Genomic DNA, 27,601 nt, shown 5'->3' with positions numbered 1-27,601 from the left:
CACGTGCATCTCAAGCGGCCGGCCTCTCTGGCCAGGTGATGGAGTCCAGGTGTCCTCGTATTCCGCCCCCAGAGAAAGCCTCCTCCATGAGCCCAGGGTGGCTGCACGTACCGCTGGTGACGGGTTGAAAAGGATGAATACGAAAAATGCAGAGGACTGAGCACCTCTCTCCTCTAGGATACACTGAGCACCTCTCTCCTCTAGGATACACTGAGCACCTCTCTCCTCTAGGATACACTGAGCACCTATCTCCTCTAGGATACACTGAGCACCTCTCTCCTCTAGGATACACTGAGCACCTCTCTCCTCTAGGATACACTGAGCACCTCTCTCCTCAAGGATACACTGAGCACCTCTCTCCTCTAGGATACACTGAGCACCTCTCTCCTCTAGGATACACTGAGCACCTATCTCCTCTAGGATACACTGAGCTCCTCTCTCCTCAAGGATACACTGAGCTCCTCTCTCCTCTAGGATACACTGAGCACCTTTCTCCTCTTCTCTCTCTCCTTATGGATGAATTCTCATCTCTCCATCACACATTATTAACTCTGCTTCCTCCCTGGAGTCTTTGTGCCTTCTCGCCTCATCGGGTCCACTGGACCTGGCTGGGTCTGAAGCCGGTCCTGGCTCCTAGATCCTGGCTCCTGGCTTCTTGCCTCATTAGTCCGGCCTCTTTCGCCTCCTGCCTCCTGCCTCCTGCCTCAAGGGTCTGCTCTCATTGCTCCGGCCTCTTTCGCGTTATGCCTCCTGCCCTTGTGGCCCCCCTCCTGCCTCCTGCCTCCTGCCTCCTGCCTCCTGCCTCCTGCTTCAAGGGTCTGGCCTCATTGGTCCGGCCTCTTTTGCGATATGCCTCCTGCCTCCGTGGCCCCGCCTCCTGCCTCTGTGGCCCCGCCTCCTGCCTCTATGTGAGGTTCTGGGACGACAGATTGTAAAGCCCTATGAGGATTTTTTTAAATTTTTTAACTGAATTGAATTAAACTCAACAAACAAACCTGAATCTCAGAGATTAACTCACGTATTTGGGGGAAAACATATTGATGGAGGCTGCTTTTCTTCTTTTTCTGGTTTAACTGAGATTTAATCTTAAACTCTTAAACGGTAACGATAACTTCAGTCACGATGTCTGCTCTCAGAGGCTGTGCACTCATGTCTACGTTGCCATAATCTCTCTTGATAATCAACATTCATTTCACACAATGATTAGAATCTGTCACACAGTGATAACGTCAAAAGTTAAGATACAAATATGTTCGATCTAAAAAAGAAAAAGTAACATCACTCTGATTTATAGAAACTTATTTATTTATTTTCCTCAATCAACTCGTTAACCCTCGAGACTTGTCTCATGGTCCTGGTAACTCAGGATTTAACGCTTATCGGTCCCATAAAGATCTGCAATAAGAACCCGACGTACCATAAACCACCGTGGACCTCCGCTCGGCCCATCTGGAGCTGTGAGGAAGACTTCTCTTCATCCCTCCAGGATTTACTGCAATAAATCCCAAAGTGCTGGAATGAAGCAGCTCTCTGACCCTCAGCGTCCGTGCGGTGCCGGTCTGGAGGCATCGGGCCGGCGGCACCGACAAACACACAACTGGGAAAAAAACGTGGAATGCGGAAAGGCCGCTTCCTGCCGGGCCGGCCGAGGCCCTCGTTATCGGGCCGACCGGCTCCACACGCTCCACCAGAAATAGACTCCCGATTCAATTATCGGCTCTGTGTGTTTTCAGGAAGGGAGCAATCATGGAGGCAGCTCACGGGGCCCAACAAGGGCCCCACGGCTCAGCGACACTCACCTCCTGCTGGAGGGGCTCTCTTTCCTTTTCTCTTTCTTTCCTTCTCTCTTTCTTTTTCTCTTTCTTTCTTTCTCTCTTTCTTTGACGTTGTGATGCTACAGGCGACATTTCTGGATCGGGCTCCTCTGGGTCTCAGGTGTTCTCCAGCTGACGACGTTCAGGTGCAGAGGTGAGACGGACCTGGAGCGACTGGGACTGCAGGAATGTGAACGTTTCTATTTTAAGACACTTTCTTCCTCAGCTTCCATTGTACCTTTTTATAGCTTCTATTGTACCTTTTTACAGCTTCTAATGTACCTCTTTATAGCTTCCATTGTACCTCTTTATAGGTTCTATTGTACCTTATTACAGCTTCCATTGTACCTCTTTACAGCTTCTAGTGTACCTTAAAGCTTCTATTGTACCTCATTACAGCTTCTATTGTCCCTTTTTACAGCTTCTATTGTACCTTTTTACAGCTTCCATTGTACCTCTTTAGTCTCTATTGTACCTTTTTACTTGTTTTTTTTACAGTCGATAGTTATTTCTTGTCTTTGTAATCAGTAAAACCGGCGACGCCCCGTGGACTCTTCATAATAAAAACTGTCCGGTCGAGACGAACATCAAACCCAAACCAGCTGGACTGCTAGACACTAGAATTTAGTCATAATTAAATGTATGACCAAACACTTTAAAGCACCGTCATGCCAGCAGCTGAGCTGTTCACAGAAGAAGATCTTTCAGTCGAGCGTTTGTCGTCGAGATTTGGAGCTCCATAAAGCTAAAAATAAACAACTCAGAAAAAGCTCTTGAACTCTCGACCTCCCATTGGACGACGCCGGGTTCAAATTGCGTAACACATTTTTTGGGCAACATGGCAGCAAACCGGCTGGCACGGCAAAAACAACAGAAAGAAACTGTAACAAGTAACGCGTATCAGAATAAATGCATTAGTAGTAAATTTATTGAAAAAGATACAACCAATTAGATGGATGGTTCACGGTCATGAAATATGTAACAGAACGTTATGGATTGCATCTTTTCTAATTTTTTTTTTAAAAATCATTTATACCTTTCAAGACTTTTTTTTCACAACAGTCACTGCTTTTACTAACATTTAAAAAAGATCGCTTGGCTTCTGTCGGCAAAAAAATAAGAATCGTGAAACAAAACAAAAAATATATATATATATATAAACCCAACTACAGTAAACGACGCTTAGAAAAAGTGGAGTTAAAATGAAACATAAAAAAAAAAAAAGTCAAACGTTCTCTTATCTTACAAACTATGTTCACTTGAAAAACTGTCAGCACCATTTACTCATTTTTAAACTCTATTTCAGTTTAATCAAATCCTTCCACCTCGGTGGCAACATGCGTATTAATAAAACCAATTTATTCAGACTAGAAAAGCCTCATTTTGGAGGAATGGTACAGCATCGTTCTCTCAGACAGACGATCTCGACTCGCTTGGAGGAGCAAATAAAAAAGGAAAAACAATCCAAATTTTTTTCTCCAGATCTTTAGGTAATTCATCAATTCATAATCGACTCTGTTGGCAAAGAGGAAGTGACAAAGGTCAATATTTATATCGGCTAGTCTCGCCGGAAAGGTTCAAAGGTCAAAGTCACTTAAACCCGGCCGAACGGCGAGGTTACGAGACCCTCATCATCATCATCCCGGCCCCCAAAAGTTCCAGAATCACGAGTCGATAAGAAAAAGAAAAGCCTTGTAACAATTTCAAGCCATCATCATCATCATCTTAAAAAAAAAAAGAACAGAAAAAGCACAGTCCTCCTTCCCGTAAGGTAACGCATGACATTATATGCATGACGTGTTGCTGCCCCCTGCTGGTGAGCAGTGAGAAGTTCTTCCAGGATTGGATTGTGCGTCCGGTTCCGCGGTTTGGAGCGGAGGCGGAGCTACAGTACGAGTTCGTCGGGAAAGGTTCTGTGTGTCCGTGAGCTCCGGGTGTGGGGAGGGTTTCTATTGTTCCGTGTTCTTTAGGACGGGCTGGAGGGCCCGTTGGACGAGCTGGGCTGCTGCCGGGCCTCCGGCGTGCTGTCCGCCATCGCCGCCGCCGAGTACTTGCACTTGGACGAGCCGCAGTGGCAGCTGAACAGCTTGCTCTTGACTTCCCAGAAGTGGTCGCCGTAATTAAATCTGAGAGAGAGATGAATTAATTATGACTGAAAAGTAGAGGAATTTAATCCAATGCCGACTCAGTGGGGTAAGAGGGCCGTCCTGCAACCGCAGGGTTGTGGGTTCGATCCCCGCTCTCCCCATTAGTTGCAAGTCGAAGTGTCCTTGAGCAAGGCACTGAACCCCCAGTTGCTTCCCGGGCGCTTCACCGCAGCCCACTGCTCCTTAATAACTAAGGATGGGTTAAATGCAGAGAACTAATTTCCCCTTGGGGATTAATAAAAGTGTATATTCTTATTCTTAAATCATACTTGGGGGTTTACAGGACTTTAAACCAAATTTCCATGACCAAACTTTATTTTTAAATCTCGACGTACACATGAAAAAGTGTTGAAATGTTGTATTTAAACTAATAATGACAATTCCAAAGCATACAGTATATAAAATTAAATCAGTGGTTCTCAAATGGGGGCATGTGAGAAATGAGCATCTATTAAAAAAGCCTTTGAAAATAGTTATTTAATAAATATTCAATACAATATAAGTGTATATATATATATATATAAAAGTGTATGTATGTATATATATATATATATATATATATATATACACACATATACATTTTTTTTTTTTAAATGGATATTTCCAGGCCTGGAAAAGTCCTGGGAGAAAAAAGTTTTTGGGATTTATATATACACATATATATAAAACAGTATATATATATATATATATATATATATAAAGTTATATATATAAAGTTATATATATATAAATAAAAACAGACCTGGAAATAACCATTTAAAAACAAATTCCAGGACTTCTCCAGGTTTCCCATGACCGTGCACCCCCTGAACACAACGTCTTGAAGCGTTACCCGAGCTCCTCTCCGGCTTTGATGTTGTCGCTGGCGAAGAAGGCGATGTGCGGGAAGCGGATGTCCTGGTGCTTCGTGAACACGCGGCAGGCGAACAGGTTGGGCTCGCACATGTGGTTGAGGAAGCGGCTGATGTTGCCATAGAAACGGGCGTCGATGCAGTAGAGGTCCTGTGGCTGGGAGGGGAGGTGAATGAGCGAGAGAGCAGAGGAGGAGGAGAAGGCTGCGGGGGGGGGGGGGGGGGGTACCTTGTCGTCCAGGCTGAACAGGTACGTGTCGTTCTGCCTCAGCTCGGCTTCGGCCTCAGAGATGATCTCACCCACGTACCTGGAGAGAGAGGAGTCAGGGGCTGGAGGGACCGCTGATGCAACACACACAAACACACACACACACACACACACACACACAAACACACTTCTTCAAGGTCGTATTAGCGTAGAGACGTTACTGAGATAGAGCTTCAAAGATTAGAAAATAAACTGTTCAAGCGTTTGTTTTTCATGTGCTTTGACAATGTTGATCTCTCTCTCTCTCTCTCATCCCCTTCTCTCTTCCTTCCCCTCCTCTCTCTCCCTTTCCCTTCCCTCTCCCCCTTCCCTCTTCTCCTCTCTTACTCCCTTCCCTCTCCCCCTCTCTCCCTCTCTTGATGGCCCACCGGTCCTGTGCTTGTGGACTTACTCGCACACAAAGGTCCCCTGTGGGATGTCTTGTACGGCGCGGACCCCCCAGCCCTTCTTCCTGGTCCTGAACACCTGCAGCCGGGTCCTGGAACACAGTCAGAGTTACGAGGACTCGGCAGACGGAGCGCCGACCTTCCTCTGGGCGGAGGTCACGTGTGAATACCTGATTCCGTTCTGCACCACGCGGTTCTTGCAGGTCCTCCAACAGGAGCAGGCGTGGTTGCACTCGAAGATGAGGGGCGGCTCCTCGCGGCAGAACTCGGGGAGCAGACAACCTCTCTGAAGACGCACAACCAAAGACACACACACACCCATCACGGTCTACACACACACCCATCACGGTCTACACACACATCCATCACGGTCTACACACACACACCCATCACGGTCTACACACACATCCATCACGGTCTACACACACACATCCATCACGGTCTACACACACACACATCCATCACGGTCTACACACACATCCATCACGGTCTACACACACATCCATCACAGTCTACACACACATCCATCACGGTCTACACACACATCCATCACGGTCTACACACACATCCATCACGGTCTACACACACATCCATCACGGTCTACACACACATCCATCACGGTCTACACACACATCCATCACGGTCTACACACACACATACATCACGGTCTACACACACATCCATCACGGTCTACACACACACATCCATCACGGTCTACACACACATCCATCACGGTCTACACACACATCCATCACGGTCTACACACACACATTCATCACGGTCTACACACACATCCATCACGGTCTACACACACATCCATCACGGTCTACACACACATCCATCACGGTCTACACACACATCCATCACGGTCTACACACACATCCATCACGGTCTACACACATCCATCACGGTCTACACACATCCATCACAGTCTACACACATCCATCACGGTCTACACACATCCATCACGGTCTACACACACATCCATCACGGTCTACACACACATCCATCACGGTCTACACACACATCCATCACGGTCTACACACATCCATCACGGTCTACACACACATCCATCACGGTCTACACACACATCCATCACGGTCTACACACACACATCCATCACGGTCTACACACACATCCATCACGGTCTACACACACATCCATCATGGTCTATACACACATCCATCACGGTCTACACACACATCCATCACGGTCTACACACACATCCATCACGGTCTACACACACATCCATCACGGTCTACACACACATCCATCACGGTCTACACACACACATCCATCACGGTCTACACACACATCCATCACGGTCTACACACACATCCATCACGGTCTACACACACTGCTCACACACCGTCTCGTGGTTTGGGATGTCTCTATGCACACGACCGGTCAGAAGTTTGGGGTCACTCAGACAGTTTGGTGTTTTCCATGAACAATCACACTTTTATTTATCAAATAAATTGTAAAATGAATATAAAATATAGTCAAGACATTGAGGGGGTTATAAATAATGATTTGTATTGTAAATATTAATGTAGTTCTTCTTGTGGCTCAAAGGAAGGCCAGTTTTATAGCTTCTCTCAGCAGCATAACTGTTTTCAGCTGCGCTCACATAAAAAGGGTTTTCAAGGGTTTTCTACCCCTCCGTTAGTCTTCTAAGGTGATAACACAATGTACCATTAGAACACTGGAGATGGGCCTCTACACACCTCTGTAGAGACTTCATTAACCACCAGAGAATAGTCATGGACCACATTAACTATGTAGAGAGAGTATTTATGATTCATTATAATGATATCTTCATTGATAAAAACAATGCTTTGAAGAATAAGGATATTTCTAAGTGACCCCAAACTTTTGAACGGTCGTGTACGTCTTCATAAAATGTGACGCTAAAGATGCTTAGGGTAGTGTACCTTCTTATCCATCAAAAGAAGACTGCTGTGTGTGTGTGTGTGGTGTGTGTGTGTGTGTGTGTGCGCCCTCACCTTGTCGTACCAGCAGCGCAGACTGAGTTGCCCACACATGCAGATGCTGCTGCAGCAGTCCTCCTTACAGACGCAGTACTGAGGGGTCAAGCAGAGACGTGGAGGTCAGACCGTGTCTCTCCCTGGAGGCCGGCGCCCGGAGGCTCGCCGCTCACCTGCAGGTGCGTGATGTTGCGGTCGATGTTCATGGGGGAGGTGACGCAGTTCTCGGGGATGTACTTGTAGTCGTCGGGGTGAGGCTCGCCGTCGACGGAGTTGACGCAGGGAAGAGGAACCCGCTCCTGGCCCAGAGCCACGTCGCTGTGAGCGGAGAGAGCGCGCGTTGGTTAGGGTCCGTTCACACCTGGACCTGTACCCCCCCCCCCCCCCCAGAGTATCATTCCCACCTCTGCAGGACTTTCTCCTCCACGCGAGACAGCTTGGCGTCCCTCTCTCGGCCGTTGGCCTGCAGCGCCGCCCACGCCTTGGAGTTGTGGCTGCAGCAGTCCGGAGGCGTCTCGCCCTCGCGGTTCTTTAGGAACACGTCGGCTCCCCGAGTCAGGAAAAGCCTGAGGGGGGGGGGGGGGGACGACCCACATGCTTATCAACAACAACAATGGAAATACACCAACATTATAATGTTGCCCCTGATGTCACGAGGAGAGGCAGAAACTGCCCCCAGAACTTCCTCTAATAATTATGATCATTTCATAGCGTTTTGTTTTTGTTCTTTGTTGTGTGTGTCCTCTTTATTGCCCATAGATACACAAACAAATCTTTTAAAAAATCATTTAAAATTATAAACAACTAAGAAATAAGTTAGACTTTTGAATAGTTGTTTAAATGTGCCAACAATAATAATAAGAAGAAATAAGAATGAAATTAAATATGATTATCAAATTTATGTTTTCTGAAAACACGAATAATCTAATTATTACCCAATAGTCTTATTACTGCCTAATAGTCTAATTATTGCCATTTTATGACAATTGTTCATATCCTAAAAGCCTTTATAAGTATATTTATTATTTTAACAACAATGTTATTTCACAAGTTTCAAAAAGTGCCCCCAATTTCTTTTTTTCTAAACTCACGTGACGCATTCCAGGCGGTTCTCCCGGGCGGCGATGTGCAGCGGCGAGTCCCCGTGGATGTTGACCGCCTGCAGGTCGCAGCGGGCGGTCAGGAGCAGCTCGGCGATCTCCACGCTGCCGGAGAACGCCGCCCAGTGGAGGCAGATGTTCTCCTCCTGGACGACGGGAAAACACACGCACACCGGCAGTGAAGACGACGTCTTGATGGCCGTGTGAAGCGCGTGTGAAGCATGTGTAGCGTGTGTGAAGCGTGTGTGTAGCGTGTGTGAAGCGCGTGTGAAGCGTGTGTGTAGAGTGTGTGAAGCGTATGTGAAGCGTGTGTGAAGCGCGTGTGAAGCGTGGCTCGGAGTGGACGGGCTCACCTTGTCCCTGATGCTGATGTCGGCTCCTTTGCACAGGAGCAGGTTCACCTGGTCCACGTGTTTGTACTCGGTCGCCCAGATCATGGCGGTCCAACCTCCGTCATCCTTTTTTTGTGTGACAATAAATATCTTTATTTATTATAAAATAAATAAGAAATAAGTTATAATTGTTAATAGTATTTGAAAAGTCAAATTGAATATGATTGTCTGATTTATGTTTTCCTTTTTTTTGTTCGTTAAATGCTTAACTAAATGTATAAACAAATAAATAAACACAAGAATAAATAAATGCTTAAATAAATATATTTACATTATTACATTACATGTCATTTAGCAGACGCTTTTATCCAAAGCGACTTACAATAAGTGCATTTCAACCTAGAGTACAAACTAAGAACAACAAGAATACAGGAAGTAACATTTCCTCAACATAGTCGAACTACAAAAGTACCACAATAAGAGCTATTTAAGTGCCACTGAAGTGCAAATCTGTGTTTTAATCCAGATATAGTCGGAAAAGGTGTGTTTTCAGTCTCCGACGGAAGATGTAGAGACTTTCTGCTGTCCTGATGTCAGTGGGGAGCTCGTTCCACCACTGAGGAGCCAGGACAGCAAACAGTCTGGATGTAGAGTGATTAGCTCGAGGTGCAGGAGTCACAAGTCGATTGGCTGTTGCCGAGCGGAGCCAACGTGCCGGGGTGTACGGTGTGACCATATCCCAGATGTAGACGGGGCCCGATCCGTTCAGAGCACGGTACGCCAGAACCAGTGTTTTGAAGCGGATGCGAGCAGCCACCGGTAACCAGTGGAGAGCGGAGGAGCGGAGTGGTGTGGGTGAATTTCGGGAGACTGAAGACCAGTCGAGCTGCTGCATTCTGGATGAGCTGCAGAGGTCGGATGGCCTTAGCAGGTAGACCAGCCAGGAGGGAGTTGCAGTAGTCAAGGCGTGAAATGACCAGAGCCTGGATCAGAACCTGCGCCGCCTTCTGAGTAAGAAGAGGCCGTATTCTCCTGATGTTGTGCAGCATGTACCTACAGGAATCTGTACCTACATATCATTTGCATATGAGGACACATAAATGTCACGCATAAATAAATGAAGAAATACGTGTGGACACATAAATACAGAAAGGTAGAAATAGATTTATTTAATGATGTCCTGTTTAGGTATAACTTATATTTATATATTTGTGTATTTATTCATTTGTTTATTTGTGTATTTATTTATTTATTCATTTATTTGTTTATTTGTGTATTTATTCATTTGTTTGTTCATTTATGTATTTATTCTTGTATTTATATATTTATTTATGTATTTATTTATACACTTATTTAAGAATTTATTTATTTATTCTTGTATTTATACATTTATTTCTATATTTAATAATGCATTTATTTATTTATACTTAAGACATTTTAAGTCCTCCATAGTCCACGAGCAAAAGCTCGAGACTAAAACTTGAAACCACCGAGAGGATCAAAAACGACGGATTGGAAGAACGTGAACCCACCTGACAGTTGATGTTGATCAGCCCCGTGGACAGGAGGTGCTCCACGATGTTGTAATGGCCGGACTTCGCCGCCAGGTGGAGACACGTGAACCCTTCCACGTCCTGAGAGAATCACATCGTCATCGTCAGATTACTCGCCGCCTACGGAGAGAGAAACTAGACGAGCGGTCACCTTGTGCGTGGCGCTGGCTCCGGCTTTCAGCAGGTACTGGACCGTCTCCATGTGGTTGTTCTCGCACGCCTCCATCAGCGGCGTCCGCTGGTCTTCGTCGCACATGTCCAGGTTCGCTCCCGCCTGAAGAGGAAAGATGTCAGACGGCGGTTAGAGAAGCTTGAAATGGTCCTTAAGCGTCACATAGAGTCACGTAGAAATATCCTTATTCTTCAAAGCACTGTTTTTTTCAATAAAGATCACATTAAATTAATCATAAATACTCTCTCTACATAGTTAATGTGGTAAATGACTATTCTCTGGTGTTTAATGAAGTCTCTACAGAGGTGTGTAGAGGCCCATCTCCAGTGTTCTAATGGTACATTGTATTATCGCCTTAGAAGACTAACAGAGGGGTAGAAAACCCTTGAAAACCCTTTTTATGTGAGCGCAGCTGAAAACAGTTATGCTGCTGAGAAGCTATAAAACTGGCCTTCCTTTGAGCCACAAGAAGAACCACATTAATATTTACAATAAAAATCATCATTTATAACAGTGACTATATTTTATATTCATTTTGAAATTCATTTGATAAATAAAAGTGTGAGTTATTTAATGGAAAACCCCACATTGACCCTTATTCATGAGCGCAGGAGTAGGGAGGACCGTACCTGCACGAGCATGTGGCAGATGTCTTTGTACCCGCCCTCCGCCGCGGCGTGGAGCGGCGTGCGTTTGTTCTGAGAGTCCATCTTGACGTTCGGGTCGATACCGTCCACTGGGAGAAAAAGAGGGACATTTAGCATTAAAAAAACCAAAATGTTTTGATGCGGATGCAGAAAGAGAACAAGAAAAAGAAAGCATAACGAGGTCGACACACCCAGCATGAGCAGGACCTTCTTGAGCTCCCCCTGCTTGGCCGAGAGGTAAAGCTGTTTGGGGTGGAAACGCAGCTTCTTCGGCCTGAAACACGAGGATAACAAATAATAAACACGTGAGGAGGTCGGACATGTTTGTTTTTGTGGTGCTTCTGGATCAATCCCAGAGCAGGGTTCATACACATGGTGACTGATGGATTTCCAGGACTTTAAACCAAATTTTCATGACCAAACATTTGGTGAAATCTGAGTATATAAAAAACTCAAATGAACGAGAGACAATAGTTTGATTGAAAGAATAAATATCGATATAAATGTTTATTCTTTTAATCAAACTGCGTAAATTAACATAAACATAACAACATTTTCATGACTTTTCCAAAACTTCAGACCCCACAATTTTTTTACTGACTTTTCCAAGCCGGGAAATAATACGTTTTTTTTTATTCCATGACTTTTCCAGGTTTTCCATGACCGTATGAACCCTGACAAAGACGGTGGTCTGGTGGGTGGGACGGACTTCTCTGTGTCCAGCGCCACCAGGATGCTCTCCAGAGTCTCCCTGGGTGGTCCCGGGAGGACCGCGGGCGGCGCCGCTGTTGCCGACCCGACCGGCGGCGGCGGCGGCGGGGTCCGAGACGACCCGGGGACGACGGAGGCGTCGAGTCCGTGTCCGGAACCAGCGGACAGCGAGCTGTCGGCCCGGCCGCTGACTTCGGCCCCCGTGGCCAGACGAGAGGAGCTGGAGAAAAGGAGAGAGAGAGAGAGAGAGAGAGAGAGGTCAGGTGAACAGTGCATGACTCTCCTTTGGGACTTGATACTTGATTGCTGCGCTTAAAACTGTTCATACACATGTTGACCAATGGGTGTCCAGGACTTTAAGCCAAATTCCATGTATACATGAAAAAGTGAGAATATGTCGGATTTAAACCAACAATGAGTATTTTTCCATCTGTAGCCACGCATGGTTGAATCTACACTTCCCTGGCACAGTGGGTTAACCCGACCGCTTCCCTAACTACCGTTGCTATGGCCACCGAACTCTTCAGGTAAGGTGTGGTCACTCGTATGAAAGAGCGTGTATTTTGAGCGTCTTCCTTTTAAAAGCATATTAATTATATAAAACTTAATTAATATGACACATTTCCATGACTATTTTTTTCAAGGTCTTTTTCAGGCCTGGAAAAATGAAACATTTTAAAATCGAGGACCTTTCCAGGTTTTCCATGACCGTAGGAACGCTGCAGGAGGCTACTTATTCATATTTTACTCTCTACATCCTCTGATAATCACGCCAGGTGACTTCCCTGCCAATCCGACTCCCCCAGGTGGTACTTTACCTGCCGGTGGTGGTGTCCGCTCGGCCCTCGGGGACCCCGGGCGTGGCCGGCCCGTGCTCGAGCGCGGCCGCCGGCGGCACGGAGGAGGTGGTGTCGGCCTTGGCGACGGTGACCTCCTTGGCCTTGGCGGCCTCCTCTCCACAGTGGGGACAGAAGCTTTGACCCTTCAGCACCGAGGCGCAGGCGCGGTGGAACCGGTGAGAGATGCTGAGGTCCGGCTGGCACTCCATGAAGGTCCCCTGCACCGCGGAGAGAAGACGAGTCAACGGGAGATCTGGTTGCTCTTCACACCTCATTGAGTTATTATTGAGTTTTACATTTGTTTTCCAGTCTTTTTTTATTAACCGTTTACAAACCTCAAAATATTTGTGTAGGCAATCCGCCATTCATGGATATATATAAGTTCTGGAATTCAGCAGTTATTATTATTATTATTATCTTGATCCTCGTGGGTTTGAGTCCCAGGAAACAAAAAAACTAGATTTTGTAGTTTTAATTACACACATATTATATGTATATATTATATATAATTATTATACATAATATATACAATATATATATATATTAAATAAATATTATATACATAATATATATATATTATATAAATATATATAATTTGTATATGAATAAAATATCTCATTATTATATATATATATACACACACATATATATTATATACAGTATATATATTATATTTTTATTTATATGTTGTCTAAATCTTCTTTGTTGTTGTTGTTAGCTGTTTTGCACTTTATTACTATTATTATTATTACTAAATTAAACTTTATGTTGGACAAGAGAGAAACAAACTTTTAGATCTTCTTTGAAGAAGTGACAATTAAGATGAGACTAAATTGCTTCTACTTGGTTTCTTTCATCTTTCCTTCCTGGTTCAGACGCACCTCCTCCACCTCCGTGACGAGAGACGGATTCATTCATTTCACCGTGAAACATCCACAGAGTTTAAACTATTGTGATACATGTTGTGACTCACAGCCCTGCAGAAGAAGCCGCAGCCGGGGCAGCTCTGGTGCTTCGCCATGCCGTTGCGGTGGTCCTCGCACAGAACCAGCAGCTGCACCGAGTTGGCGGGGCGCATCATCTCGTGCTTCAGCACGGCGCCCTGGCAGCGCGTCAGCTGGCCGTCCACGCTCTCCGTGGCCATGCACTTCCTGTCGGCCAGCGTGAGGATCTCTCGGCTCTTGGGCGTCTCCATGCGGCAGCTGCAGAGCGGCAGCTCCTGAGCCTCCTCCAGCACCGACGCCGGAGCGCCTGCGCACAGGAGGCGAGCTCCGGGTTAACTCCGCCCCCAAATCAAACGCTTCTTATTCTTTCGCCCAACAAAGGCAAACTTCTTTCGTTCCAATTCTTCTCGTCTCACCTTTGCTCTCTGAGGGCACCGTGGGCTCCCGGGGCTTGTTGAGGTCGAGGTCGGCGGTCGACGTCGAGGATATCTGCGTGCGCTCCTTCCCATCAGCTACCTGGGCCCGGGCGGGAGCCGGAGGCTCGTCCGCCGCCTCCAGATCTGAGCAGAGCGACGGGGATCAGGACGAGAAACGCTCCGCCGTTTCTTTACCGGGGCGTTCGGGTCACTTTCAATTCAGTGGATTTTGTACGTACGACATCCCTGACCTTTGACCCCCACACCACTCACAAAACGGAGAGAGACGGCGACGCCTCGTGTTGTTGTTTAAAGAGGAGGCGTGGCATGGAAACAGACAAGAAATACCCTGAAATACTGAAATCCATGAGCCGGAGCAACGAGTGAAATATTTAGCTCCCAACCAGTTTTCCGTCTCTTTTTCATGGATTTTAAACTGTGACTTCCATAAGAGTCGTAAAAGTGAAGGTCAGGGACTGTGAGCTCATGGTCTGTATGGACTCGAGGAGTCGGGAATTCTCTAGATTCTCTCGATCTCATGCCGCTCTGGGCTCTCCATCATTAATATCTCTTGGCCGTGTGCGTCACCTTGGGCCTTTATGCTCCTCTTCCGCTTCCTGGACGGCCGGAGCCACGCGGCGTCCCTCTTCATCTTCTTTTTCAACTTCTTCTTCAGGCCGGACTCCGACGAGCTCTGCGGCAGACGAACACGGAGACGACGTGAAACAACCGCCTTCATTTAAAAAGAGACGACGGCGGGAAGCGGCGAGGCCGAGGGGAGACGGCTTACCTGGTCGGACTCTGAGCCGCCCCCCCCCTCTCCGCCCACCTCTTCAGACTCATCGGACTCCGGCTCGTCTCCCACCTGCACGGCCGACAGAGGGCAGAGGTCATCAGCAGAGGTCATCAGCAGAGGTCACATGACACATGACCATCAGAAAGATGCTACATCTCAAAATCTTAAATAAAATACCCGAACAGGTGTTGACTAAACTCCTCCCAGCTGACCATGAGCTCACCTGACAGACGGCACAGTAAAGCACCTGAAGCCTTGAACTATGATGTCATCACCAACTCTCTTAAGACCCAAAATATTCTGTTCGTTATGTAGTGCATGAAAAAAATGTGATGACAGTTGTTGTTCCTCCTCCTCTCCTTGTCTCCTGTGCTCCTCTCTCCTTCCCTTGGTTGGTTGCTTTCTTCTCCTCTCCTTCCCTTGGTTGGTTGCTTTCTTCTCCTCTCCTCTCCTTCCCTTGGTTGGTTGCTTTCTTCTCCTCTCCTTCCCTTGGTTGGTTGCTTTCTTCTCCTCTCCTCTCCTTCCCTTGGTTGGTTGCTTTCTTCTCCTCTCCTTCCCTTGGTTGGTTGCTTTCTTCTCCTCTCCTCTCCTTCCCTTGGTTGGTTGCTTTCTTCTCCTCTCCTTCCCTTGGTTGCCTCCTCCTCCACCTCTTTCTCTTCTCCCCTCTCCTTCCCTTGGTTGCCTTCTTCTCCTCTCTTCTCCTGTCCTCTCCTTGTCTCCTCTGCTCCCCTCTCCTTCCCTTGATTGCTTTCTTCTCCTCCCCTCCCCTCTTCTCTTCTCCCCTCGTCTCCTCCCCTTAGTTCCTCTCCTCTCCTCCCCCCTCGTCTCCTCCCCTTAGTTCCTCTCCTCCCCTTTGTTGCTTTCTTCGCCTCTCCTTCCCTTGGTTGGTTACTTTCTTCTCCTCTCCTCTCCTTCCTTTGGTTGCCTCCTCCTCCACCTCTTTCTCTGCTCAACCTCTCCTTCCCTTGGTTGCCTTCTTCTCCTCTCTTCTCCTGTCCTCTCCTTTGTTCCTCTCCTCTCCTCTCTTCGTCTCCCCTCCCCTTGGTTGCTTTCCTCTCCTATCCTCTCCTCTCGTCTCCCCTCGTCTCCTCCCCTTGGTTGCTTTCTCCTCCTCTCCTCTCCTTGTCTCCTCCTTCTCCATAAACATCCTCCAGGTGTGTTCCTACCTGAGAGGCGGGTTCAGATGCTTCAGAAGTCGCCTTCTGGACGGCGCCGGCCGGTTCTTCCGGCGGCCGCGGTCGCGCCTCCTCCTCAGACACCGCCTCCTCTGACTCCTCCTCTTCCGAGGCGTTGTCCACCTTCTCGCCGTTGACGCTCGGGACGTCTTTGGCCTGCGACACAAGACGGCCGTCACAATCTCGAAGATAAAGAAACTCGGGACCGATGGCTTTGGTTCCGGTTCATCTCATAAATTAAATGTTTATCTCAGGATGACAAGATTCAGGGAGGAGCAGCCGAGTTCACAATGAGAACAACAAAGCCAGCTCATCTATTCCTGTAAATTACGGTCTTCATTTGGACCGAACCGGAGGGAGCAGTGTTCCTGTCGAGTGGGAGTGTGTTTTTAAAATGAGTCAACGCCACATTGAAGGTCTTAGCTTGGTGAGAGAAGGCCGTTTGATAAGGAAAAGAAAAGAAGTGAATATTAACTTTGACATTCTACGAGTTTATTTTGATTATTTATCAGAGAAACGCACCCCTGGAACACGTTTACTTCTCTCCACGTTTGGACTTTTCACGAAAGCTTCGGAACAGAAAAACAGGCTACGTTAAAAAAAATAAAATCAATTAATCGGTCTTTTGTTCCTCGACGAGACGTCAACCCGGAGGCTCGAGGAAGAGATCACTCCAAGGCACCATGAGGAGGATTTGACTCGTTTATAAATAAGCTTTTTCCCCTTCATCGGACGACGCGTCCGCCATTTTCGTGGCTTCCTCTTGGCGCCCGGTCCCTACTTATTAATAGAGGTTGATGAAAACCAGACAAATAACAACAACCAGGCAGCGGGTCACAACTCTGCTCATACAGACACCGGCGAGCTCCCTGATTGGGTGAGAAGTGACGATTGAGGGGGATTCACATGGTCTACACATTGGTAATCGGACTCGTTGTGCCTTCAAAGGGTGTGTGTGTGTGTGTGTGTGTGTGTGTGTGTGTGTGTGGTGCTGACCTGCGGGCTCTTGGCAGGCTTCTGAAGTTCGCTGAACATCTCCAGCATGGTTCTCTGCTTGAGCACTTTGGTTTTCTTCTTGGGAACCAGACTGTACATTCCCATCCTCCTCTTCTTCTTCCGGGACGAAAAGGATCCAGAGTACAGACCTACACACGCACACACACACACACACACACACACACACACACACACACACACACACACACACACACACACACACACACACACACACACACACACGTTTACAAAACAACCGCCAATAGATGATGACGCTCTGATAACTGAACCTGTGATCGGTTCCCGTGGCGTCTGTCTGACCTAGTTGGAGCTTAGACGGCGCCGGAGGAGCCGGTCGAGCTTGAGGAGCCGCAGAAGCCCCCGGGGGCTTCGGAGGACCCTCCGGAGCCGGAGGAGGTGCCAGAGGAGGTGCTGGTGAAGCCGTCTGTGCGGACGCTGGCGTCGTCTCCGGCGGACTCTGAGGTAGATGGTTCTGAGGGGAGGGCGGCGGCGGCGAGGGTTTCTGAGAGTCGGGCGCAACGCCAGTCTCCATCTTCTCCATTTTGGCGCTGTTTGCTTCTCTTAGTTCCCGGTTAAGAAGCTGCAGACAACAACAACAACAACAACAACCAGTTATCAGGATCATCCCGATTTCAACGACATCGCCCAAACAGGAAGCAACGAGAGAGAGGAACGGCCGGTTTGTTTACCTTCTGTGCCGGACTCACGGCGGGTCTGGACATGGTCTTGCGAGCTCTGTGAATGGTGACGAGTGCAGGAGGCGGGGCCGGAGGCGGGGCCGGAGGCGAGGCGGCGCCGTTCTTAGCGTCCGGCGCCTCCCGTCCCGACGCGGTCCCCGTGCCGGGGTCAGTCCTTAGTGCGGCTGAACTCTGCGCGCACCCAGAGGCCGTCGGGGGGGCCTTGGCCGCGCGGCCCCCCGCCGGCGAGCCCAAAGGCAACCAGTTAGTCCTGTGAGGGGAAACCCCCGGAGCCGGCTTGGCCACGGCGCCGCCTTCCTGCTGCGGCGGCGGCGGCTTGGCGAGAATGAACCCGTTGCTCCCGGTGACGGAGCCGTGCGGCGGCTCCACGTCCGACGTGCCGTTTTCATTCGGCGACAGCAGAGTCTTGTTGTTGTTGTTGTTGTTGGCGAGGGCCGCGGAGCCGCGCGTCGGGCTCTTGTGCCGCGCGGCGTCGCGTTCGGCGCCGTTGAGCATCGTCTCCGGCGGCGGCGACGAGGACAGCCTGGCGTCTCCGTCTGTGGAGGAAAACACGACGTAAACAAAGTCGACTTCAAAAGCCGCCGGTGGAGGCCGGACACACACCTGGCTGCTGCTCTCCGGCGCTCGCGGCGTCGACCTCCCCTCTCCTGGTGGACGCCCCCTTATCCACGCTGCCCTTGGCGAGACCAGCGGGCTGAAGACGCGTCAGAGGAAACCAAAACGCAGAGCTCAGGAATCAGGAACCTTCTGCACTCAATCGGTTTCAAAACAATCAATAACTCCAAAAGCCCGGCGTGTCCTTTACATCACATGTCATGACATTACACAGGGTTCTTACACATGTTGACCAGTGGATTTCCAGGACTTTAAACCAATTTTCCATGACCAAACTGAAATCTCGGTATAAACATGACAAATGTAGAACATGATGCGTATCGAGAGCGTACGCCGGCTTATATTTTGAGCGTCTTTCTTTAAAAAAACATATTCATTATTTCAAACTCTGCGTAAATGAACACGTGATTATAACAAATTTCCATGACTTTTCCAAAACTTTTATGATTTACGGTTTTTCCATGAGTTTTCCAGGCCTGGAAACGACCATTTTAAAATTCCATGACTTTTCCAGGTTTTCCTTGACCGTACGAACCCTGATCACACGTCATTTAGCAGACGCTTTATTGTAAGTCGCTTTTATCCAAAGCGACTTACAATAAGTGCATTCAACCTAGAGTACAAACTAAGAACAACAAGAATACAGAAAGTAACATTTCCTCAACATAGTCAAACTACAAAAGTACCATAATAAGAGCGATTTAAGAGCCACTGAAGTGCTAATCTGTGTTTTAATCCAGATAGTCGGAAAAGATGTGTTTCTAGTTTCCGGCGGGAGCTGTAGAGACTTCCTGCTGTCTTGTCCTCTTTGAATCATAAAAAAAAAAAGCCAAATACACTCAATTCATGACGAGGGTTCAGGTGATTGACGTGATTGACACCCTAAATGATACCAAAAAAATGAATATAAGCAGAAGAATGTGTGCCGATGTTGCTTTACAAACAAACACACACACAGGCCCAACTCGAGCATCAGGATCTGCATGAAACCAACTTCCGTTGTGAAAACCTCTTTTCAGTGACGCGTCTTTGTCCCCGAGCCGAGAGACGCCCCCCCCCCGCCGGACGCTTCCATTGTCCCGTCTTCTTGTCTTCCTGCGGCCACAGCCAACCAGGAGGAGCAGGAGACGCACAGCCAGAGCTTCAAGAGGACCGCTCAGCCACCCACGGGTCGGCTTGCATCACACAGGGAGGAGGGGGAGGAGGGGGGAGGAGGGGAGGAGGCAACCAGGAAATGTGAAACCCTCTTCCTCCTGAGCAGACCGTCACCCCTGGCTCTCCCCATAGGAGACGAGAACAAGAGGCCCCCAACAGGAAGACATCACTACAGGGTTCTTACACATGTTGACCAGTGGATTTCCAGGACTTTAAACCAAATGTCCAGGACCAAACTGAAATCTCGGTATAAACATTAAAAATCTACAAAATGATGCGTATTGAGGGCGTACGCCGGCTTATATTTTGAGCGTCTTTCTTTAAAAAACATATTAATTATTTCAAACTCGGCGTAAATGAACATGTGATTATGACACTTTTCCATGACTTTTCTCAAACTTTTATGATTTAAGTTTTTTCCATGACTTCTCCAGGCCTGGAAACGACCATTTTAAAATTCCATGACTTTTCCAGGTTTTCCATGAGCGTACGAACCCCGTCACTGACCCACGCTGTCCCTCGGGGTTCCAGCTGTGCTCGCCCGGGCCTCCCCGCTCGTCTTCACTCTTCACAAAAACAAGTGGTCCGACGTCCGCGTGTCCACGGCATTCCTCTCCGGGTCTCATCGGGAAGGTTTTACGGCCCGTCCCCCTGGACCGAGTGTGACGCTCGTACCCAGTTAGACGTGCAGGTGGAGGCACGCGGACATCTTTTGGGGCTCGGGTCTTATCGAGAATGCAGAGGAAACGTTATTTTTAATCCAAAATCACGAGAGCGGTGGGAGACAGAGGCCACTGGAAGCAGAAGGATTCAAGCGATTGAGTTGTCTCCTCTCCAAAGGCTCAGAGAGTCAAAGCCGAGGGTTCAACAGACTGAAAACCTGCAAGAAACCGACTTCCCACCAGGACAGAGTTCCCAAATCTTTCTCCAACGTCCCTGAACCGAAGCGGGACGTGCAACTTGTCGAACGAGAACCAGGAGCGCCGATCTGAGAGGGTTCCCCAAAGAACATCTAGTCCGGGTCCATCCTCTGAGGTGTGAGGGCTCAAGGCTTCTAGGGAGCACAAGAGAAGGAGAGTCCTTCACTTCCTTCAGGAGAGCCAGTTACACACACCAGAAAAACAACAACACCGGCCTCAGCCCTCCCCCTAGTGGCGGAAAGTGGAAGTGACACTGGAAACAGAAAGGAAGGGGGGGGGGAGGGAGAGAAGCCCGTCTGCAGATCTCCGCCATTTCGCAACCAGAGTGTTTCCCGACACGAGGCGGCCATCGCAGCGGCTTCCCACTCGATGGGGGAGCTCGGGGGTCGAGGATGGGGACGGATGGGCCTCGGACTGAAGCTCTCCAGACGGGTTGATTAAAACAAATGAAAAGGACCCAGAGTTCACGTTCCAACATCAGGAACACCTACACATAAATCAGCTTGGAGCTCATTAGAAATAAGGTCTTCACAGATTATAAGGGGATATTTAAATATTCTAATGCACCATCTAAGACCGACCACAGGAGGCCTGAACACTGAAGGCAGAAAGCACACGTCACATGGTACAGGGTTCTTACACATGTTGACCAGTGGATTTCCAGGACTTTAAACCAAATTTCCATGACCAAACTGAAATCTCGGTATAATCATTAAAAATCTAGAAAATGTTGCGTATTGAGAGCGTACGCCGGCTTATATTTTGAGCGTCTTTCTTTAAAAAACATATAAAATATTTCAAACTCGGCTGTCATGTGATTATAACAATTTCCATGACTTTTCCCAAACTTTTATGATTCAAGTTTTTTCCATGACTTTTCCAGGCCTAGAAATGACCATTTTAAAATTCCATGACTTTTCCAGTTTTTCCATGACCGTACGAACCCTGTGGTACGCCGACACACTCATCCCACGTGCCGCTAACACCCAAATTAGGCTAAACGCTAAAAAGCACACCCATGGACAACAACGAGTCGTCGGGTGACACACACACATCGGTGGGATCCCTTCACGTTGAGCACGTGTGAATCCTCGAGGCTGTGAGACGCTCCACCCAGCGGGGATTGTCCACGTCCTCGCTGTGTTATGAGAGGCGTGGAGGAAAACTACGCAGTATTTAAAACGAAGACAAAAAGGCATCGGAAACGTTTGTTTCGTTTTCCCCGTCTTCCTGAGAAGCTCAAAATCTCAACTTTGGGGTCTTCCTGGTGGTCATCTAAAGGGTCTGACACGCTGACCGCGGAGTCACAACCATCCCGGTCCACACCGGGAGCCTCACCCGGATGTTCGAAGGGGGGGGGGGGGAGAATCGAGACTCGCAGCGTAGAAACCGAGGACCCGTCTCAACGAGAAGACGGCGAGAGCTCAAAACCGACCTGACGGCAACTTTTTTCTAAACGTCTAAAAAAAGGATTCGGAGGGCGAGACGAGGCGTCTCTCCTCAGACCTCTCAAAGCCGACGTGTCCAGGAAGCACCGTACCTGCCGTCTCCTCACGGCCTCCATTGAGAAGGAGGCGGCGTCACAGAGAGAGTGAGAGTGTGTGTGTGTGTGTGTGTGTGTGTGTGTGAGAGAACGAGAGCGAGAGAGAGAATGTGTCGAACAGATTGCTCCCTTTTTTCTTTTTCTTCACCTCGCCGGTCACGTGACCTGGTGGCTCCCTCTGTCGGTCCTCCTCTCCAGAAGGGTCTCCACGGAGCATGCTCAGTCAGCTCAGACTACAACTCCATTTCCTGGAGACCAGAGGACCCCCGTTGGCAGTGAAGGGTCCCCCTGGAGCAGACCCTCAGTGAAGGGTCCCCCTGGAGCAGACCCTCAGGTCCTCGTCTCTCACTCACGACAACGTCCAGTCAGCTGGAGTTTCTGGAGCAAGAACCATTGTGTCCTTTTTTAATGTTGTAAAATGGAAATATATATATGGTCAATCAAGTTTAGATTGTGTGTGTGTGTGTGTGGGGGGGGGGGGTGGTCTCAAAGCAGGTGCATCTGAGGCAGGGTGGGACATTTACATATTTTTTAGGGGACTAATTTTTCGCCCAATTGACTGAAATCCTTGGATATTTAATAAAGAAATTGGGGACACTTTTTGAAATATGTGAAATTACATTTAACCTTTGTTAAAAAGTAATAAATATAATTATTTAGGCTCACAGGATATGAGCAATTGTCATAAAAATGGCAATAATAATACTATTATGCAATAATAATACTATTAGACAGTAGTCTACAGTTTTAAAGGGTTTTCTTAGACAAACATCAGCCAATCACATTCAATTTTATTCTTATTTCTTTGTGGATATTTTTTGTTCTCACATTTTTTAAACATCTATTAACAAGTTATAACTTATTTCTTCGTTTTTTTTATAATTCTAAATTATTTTTTTATTGATTTTTTCTGTGTACCTACAGGCAATCCAGAGAGGATTATTTATTGTTTTTACATTTTTTTTAAACAACTATTAACAATTATAACTCATTATAACTCATTTCCAGTCGACTGGACCGGGTCATACAGGCCACGATGTTTTCAACAAGTTCGTAACTCCGTTTCCTCGGGGCAGCTTTGCCCGTTGCCCTCGTGTGTTCCCGACGCCGGTCTGAGGACGGCCACCTCGGGGCGCCAGCTGAACATGAAGGGAAAGGGAAAATGGCGGCAGTGAAAAGGCCCCAGGAGCCAACTGGATGTCAGCGAGGAGGCCGGTAAGCGGTGGCCACCGGGCCGCATCCCGACCTCTGAAAACACGAGTCTTTTGTCTCCAGGGCGACGGCGGCAAAAGAAGCAGCCGCTGCCTTCAACAGATATCCGAGTCACAGACATGAAGAACACGCCGAGCTGCTATTGAGGGAACGGATTCACAGGAAATGCAAAAGCAACCACAGAAAAAGGACCCGACGATGAACTGTAGTTTTGCCCCACTGACTGAAATCCAGGGGCATTAAAAAAGAAACTGTGGAACTTTTTAAAACTTGTGAAATAACATTTAACCTTTTGTTAAAAAATAATAAATATACTTATTTAGGCTTATAGCATATGAGCAATTGTCATACAAATTGCAATAATAAGACTATTAGGCAGTAATAAGACTATTAGGCAGTTGTCTATGGATTTAAAGTGTTTTTCTTCGTTTTTTTAAAACAAAAAACAAACAGAAAACATAAATCAGACAATCATATTAAATGTTATTATTTTGTGTATATCTGTATTCCCTGTACTAGGTAGATACACACAAAAAAATCATAAAACAATTATTAAAAAACAAAGAAATGTTAGAATTTGTAATGGTTGTTAAACATAATGTAATAACAATAAATAACCACAAAGAAATAATACAAATTGAATATGATTGTCTGATTTTGGTTGAAATAAATAAACACTCTGGTTCTGTAGACTACTGCCTAATAGTCTTATAATTGCATAATATTCTTATTGTAATTTTTATGACAATTGCTCATATACTGTAAACCTAAACAAGTATAAATTATTTTAGAACAAAAGGTCAAATGTTATTTCACAAGTTTAAAAAAGTGCCCAAATTTCTTTTTTAAATGCCCCTGGATGAAGTCAGTGTGGGAAAAACTGTGTCAATGTGATACCCTGTGCACAAAGCTACGTAGCTAAGTAGCTACATAGCCATTCAGAGGCTACAGATATGACAGAAGGGTCTGTAAACTGTACCCATATCAAAATGATCCGGAGGTCTACGAAGGTTTTCATGGTCCCAATAAGAATGACGTCTTATTTTTCTTTGTTCTTTACTGTATTTGCACAGCGAGCGAATGTTGGAAGACCTGTCTGCAGTACCTGTCGGACAGGTGCGAGCAGATAGTGAAGATGAGACTAATGAAAATGATCTTTCACTTGTGGCCGACCGTCGTTAATCCTTTAGTTAGACGGCATTCATCCTTTGTTTGTTAATCAATCGTTGATGTTTTACTGAAGGGTTTAACCGCAATCATATCACACACACACGTTCAGGTATTCGTATCAGGCTGATTAACTTATTGGAACATTGAATTGATTTAGATTCATAGGACTAATATTTGTGATTACTACTGTATTTCTGGATTTTCTCCTCCAACCGCTTGCGATTAAGCGAACTGCATCACGTCAAATAATACCCGCTTCAAGAATGTCACACGGTCGACGACTACGTGCCTATTTTTTTGTGCATTTGTTTTGGCATCGGCAACATCACAACCAAACAGCTCACAAAACCAACCGTGGCCGTTCCAAAGAACTGCTTGACATTCAACCAACCTCTTGGCCTGCTGTGACGCACACACACACACACAGACACACACACAGTCCACTGAGTGATAAGGACATTAGGAACACCCGTCTGGTGCGGTGCAAAGATATACAGGTCGAAGCTCGAGCTGAAATCGACACCTTTATTTGGTGAAAATATGAGTGTGTTGTTGAACATTGAGGATGGTACTGTAAAATAAAATGTCCTCCGTCCCATGCAATGCATATGAAGTCTGTACGCACACAGAAAGTACTACAATATTTGTTTTCAATTAAACAAAGACTCATTTAATTCAGCATTTGAAAAACTGGAACTTTAACTTTTTCCTTCATAAATAACTTGAGCGTGATCAACGTTTATCAGAGGGTTATAAGTCTATTGATTGACATTGATTCTGCAGGACTGGTCATCCCATCCCTTCGTTTGAGCTATTTCTGTGGGAAAAATAAATAAAAATAGACTTAGTGGAAACTGATGTTGGGGTCTGATGATATCAGGGCATTGTTTCTAATAAATAAAGACATCTCGTCTAGTCGGAAAACACATCTTTTCCGACTATATCTGGATTAAAACACAGATTAGCACTTCAGTGGCTCTTAAATAGCTCTTATTATGGCACTTTTGTAGTTCGACTATGTTGAGGAAATGTTACTTTCTGTATTCTTGTTGTTCTTAGTTTGTACTCTAGGTCGAATGCACTTGCTAAAGCGTCTGCTAAATGACATGTGATGTAATGTAAATGCAAATACGTTGTATTTTTTAAAGATAGATATAGAAAAATATCAACGGATGAAACCTAAAACATCCACATGGCTCTTTCCCTCCAGGTGCATCTTGCTGTGTGTAATATGGGTGAATTGACCCTTCCGGGCCACTGTAGCAACGTGTCAAATGCATCAACAGGGCAGAAAAGTTCTGCGTGCAAACCGACCGGGGCCGAGGAGCTCCGCGTCCCTCACGTTTATTCTCCTCCTCGCACCCCAACGCGGCTCGAGCGACCTCTGCCGCACGAGAATAGATCTCCAAAAAAAAAAAAAATAGAAACAAAGACTTAAAAGATCCGACACTTTTGCAGACTTGAGTCGAAGCCAAAAGTTCAAACCTTACACACTTTGTTACAGCCCAACACCTGGACTGGTTTACACCGACTGGGAGGCAATAGCTAACAAAGACAACACTGCACCGGGAGGAAACAACATATTTAAAACACTTTTTTTTTTTAAAGAAAGTTTTATGGGTAAACATGCGCATCCACGCCGGTTTCAGAGCTCGCGCCATGTTGACAGTGGGAGGCTGCAGCCAGTGTTGCCTTGACTGCATCAATTATCATGTAGCTAACAGACAGCACAGCAGAAGGGTATTATACCACAATATCTGCCGGGTAGAATCCGAGCTGTTCCACCTCATGAGGAGGATTAGCCTCCGACGTTCAGAGGACACATTAAACCCTGAAATAAAAGCTGTTTTTGGGGTTGGTTTTGAGAAAGCGTGCACTGTCCCGCTAACTAGCACGGATGCTAGCAGCTAGCTAAAAACAGCGGTGTATAAATTAAGCCACCGGGGAGCCGGTGACGGACAACGCCGGTAAAACCGCGAAAACAAGCACCGGGTACAACCGCAAAACACGTCCGTGTCCAATTCATTTTTGAACCGCTTAAAAAAAAGGGGGATAGAAGCAGGACAGTGGCGCGAGCCCCGGACCGTGTATAACGCGTCGTCGGCTCGAAGCTCACAGCGCGCCTCGGATGGCTGTATTCATGTTCCGGGGCGCAGCATCTTCCTGCACATTCAGCTGCCCTCCGGTCCAGCACAAAAGCAAAGAGACTGCGGGGCTGGCAGCGGGCGATTTATACGACAACGCGGCACCGCCACGCCGACAATCCTCCCGGTTTACCACCGGGGTTCTGGCCACCGGGGCGGAACATATTTCCCCCGGTCCGGACAACCGTTGAGAAAGTAAAACAAGCTTAGCGTAGAGAAGGCTCACAACACTCACCTCGGGTCCAACCGAAGCCATGGTGCCTGGACGTAAACTCCGCCCACCCCGCGATGACGTCACATACATTCATTCGGAGCCGGGCTCATGCCACACCTGGGAATAAGATAGTTTATTATACAGTCAATAATAATAATAACAATGTTGACAATGCCCTTTAAGATCGTTTGGAATAACCTTGTTGAGATCAGAGAGAAGTGGATTATATAACAGCACAATAACGAGCAGCATTCAAACAGAGTAAAACAAAAGATGCAAGAGATGTATACACATGCAAATATACAATTTCCTGAGGTTAATCTGGTTTAACTGGGCATCTTGCTCTCTGAATCATCCCTTGTACTTGCAACTGTTAAATCGAGGTCCTGTTGTCGTGTCTGTGTTACACCAGCAGGTGCCCTCCTTTGCTTCGTCTTCCCTCAGTAACGGATCTCCTCTCCAGATGTTTGGATTCCTCTTATCTGTGTTTATGCCTGTTTAATTTCCTCTCTTTGCTCAGCTCTTAAGGAAACTTATCTAACATTTGTTTCTCTGCATATGTCAGCCCTTTCTTTGCAGCTATTTTATCTTATCCATCTTAGATGGATAAACATTCATTGAAACTGTTTGAATTAGTTTGAACTGAAACATATGATAGTGGCCACCACTATAACTCCAAATAAAGTAAATGCAATATATTATTATTATTGAAGTAACTAACACTTATAGGGGAAAAGTGAACTATTCAAATCTGAGTAAATACAGTGCCCATCG

The 27,601-nt window shown here is 46.8% G+C and overlaps 1 protein-coding gene across 5 annotated transcripts; it reads right to left on the bottom strand.

Annotated features, from left to right (window-relative positions):
• Positions 1-2,714: 2,714 nt before the first annotated feature.
• Positions 2,715-27,535, bottom strand: ehmt1b (euchromatic histone-lysine N-methyltransferase 1b). Of its 5 annotated transcripts, none has more exons than XM_056432077.1 (26): positions 26,849-27,533; positions 18,458-18,548; positions 17,846-18,390; positions 17,457-17,736; positions 17,136-17,284; positions 16,131-16,295; positions 14,959-15,033; positions 14,757-14,862; positions 14,169-14,312; positions 13,782-14,059; positions 12,788-13,026; positions 11,860-12,189; positions 11,450-11,532; positions 11,241-11,347; positions 10,591-10,713; positions 10,419-10,520; positions 8,908-9,012; positions 8,546-8,700; positions 7,859-8,020; positions 7,628-7,772; positions 7,473-7,550; positions 5,637-5,752; positions 5,472-5,558; positions 5,042-5,120; positions 4,794-4,969; positions 2,715-3,940 (listed from the first exon to the last, which is right to left on the bottom strand). In XM_056432077.1, the coding sequence occupies exons 1-26, from the start codon at positions 26,915-26,917 to the stop codon at positions 3,781-3,783; spliced, it is 4,149 nt and encodes a 1,382-aa protein (XP_056288052.1). In that variant the 5' UTR covers positions 26,918-27,533; the 3' UTR covers positions 2,715-3,780. The 5 variants fall into 5 exon arrangements, with proteins under 5 accessions (XP_056288052.1, XP_056288055.1, XP_056288051.1 ...); XM_056432080.1 differs by having other exon boundaries at positions 11,968-12,189; positions 26,849-27,532; XM_056432076.1 differs by having other exon boundaries at positions 11,241-11,532; positions 26,849-27,535.
• Positions 27,536-27,601: the final 66 nt, after the last annotated feature.

This window comes from Pseudoliparis swirei, chromosome 15, assembly GCF_029220125.1.
Source record: "Pseudoliparis swirei isolate HS2019 ecotype Mariana Trench chromosome 15, NWPU_hadal_v1, whole genome shotgun sequence".
Lineage (NCBI taxonomy): Eukaryota > Metazoa > Chordata > Actinopteri > Perciformes > Liparidae > Pseudoliparis > Pseudoliparis swirei.
The sequence above is the reverse complement of the archived record's forward strand: the minus strand, read 5'-3'. Positions and strand labels throughout refer to the sequence as shown.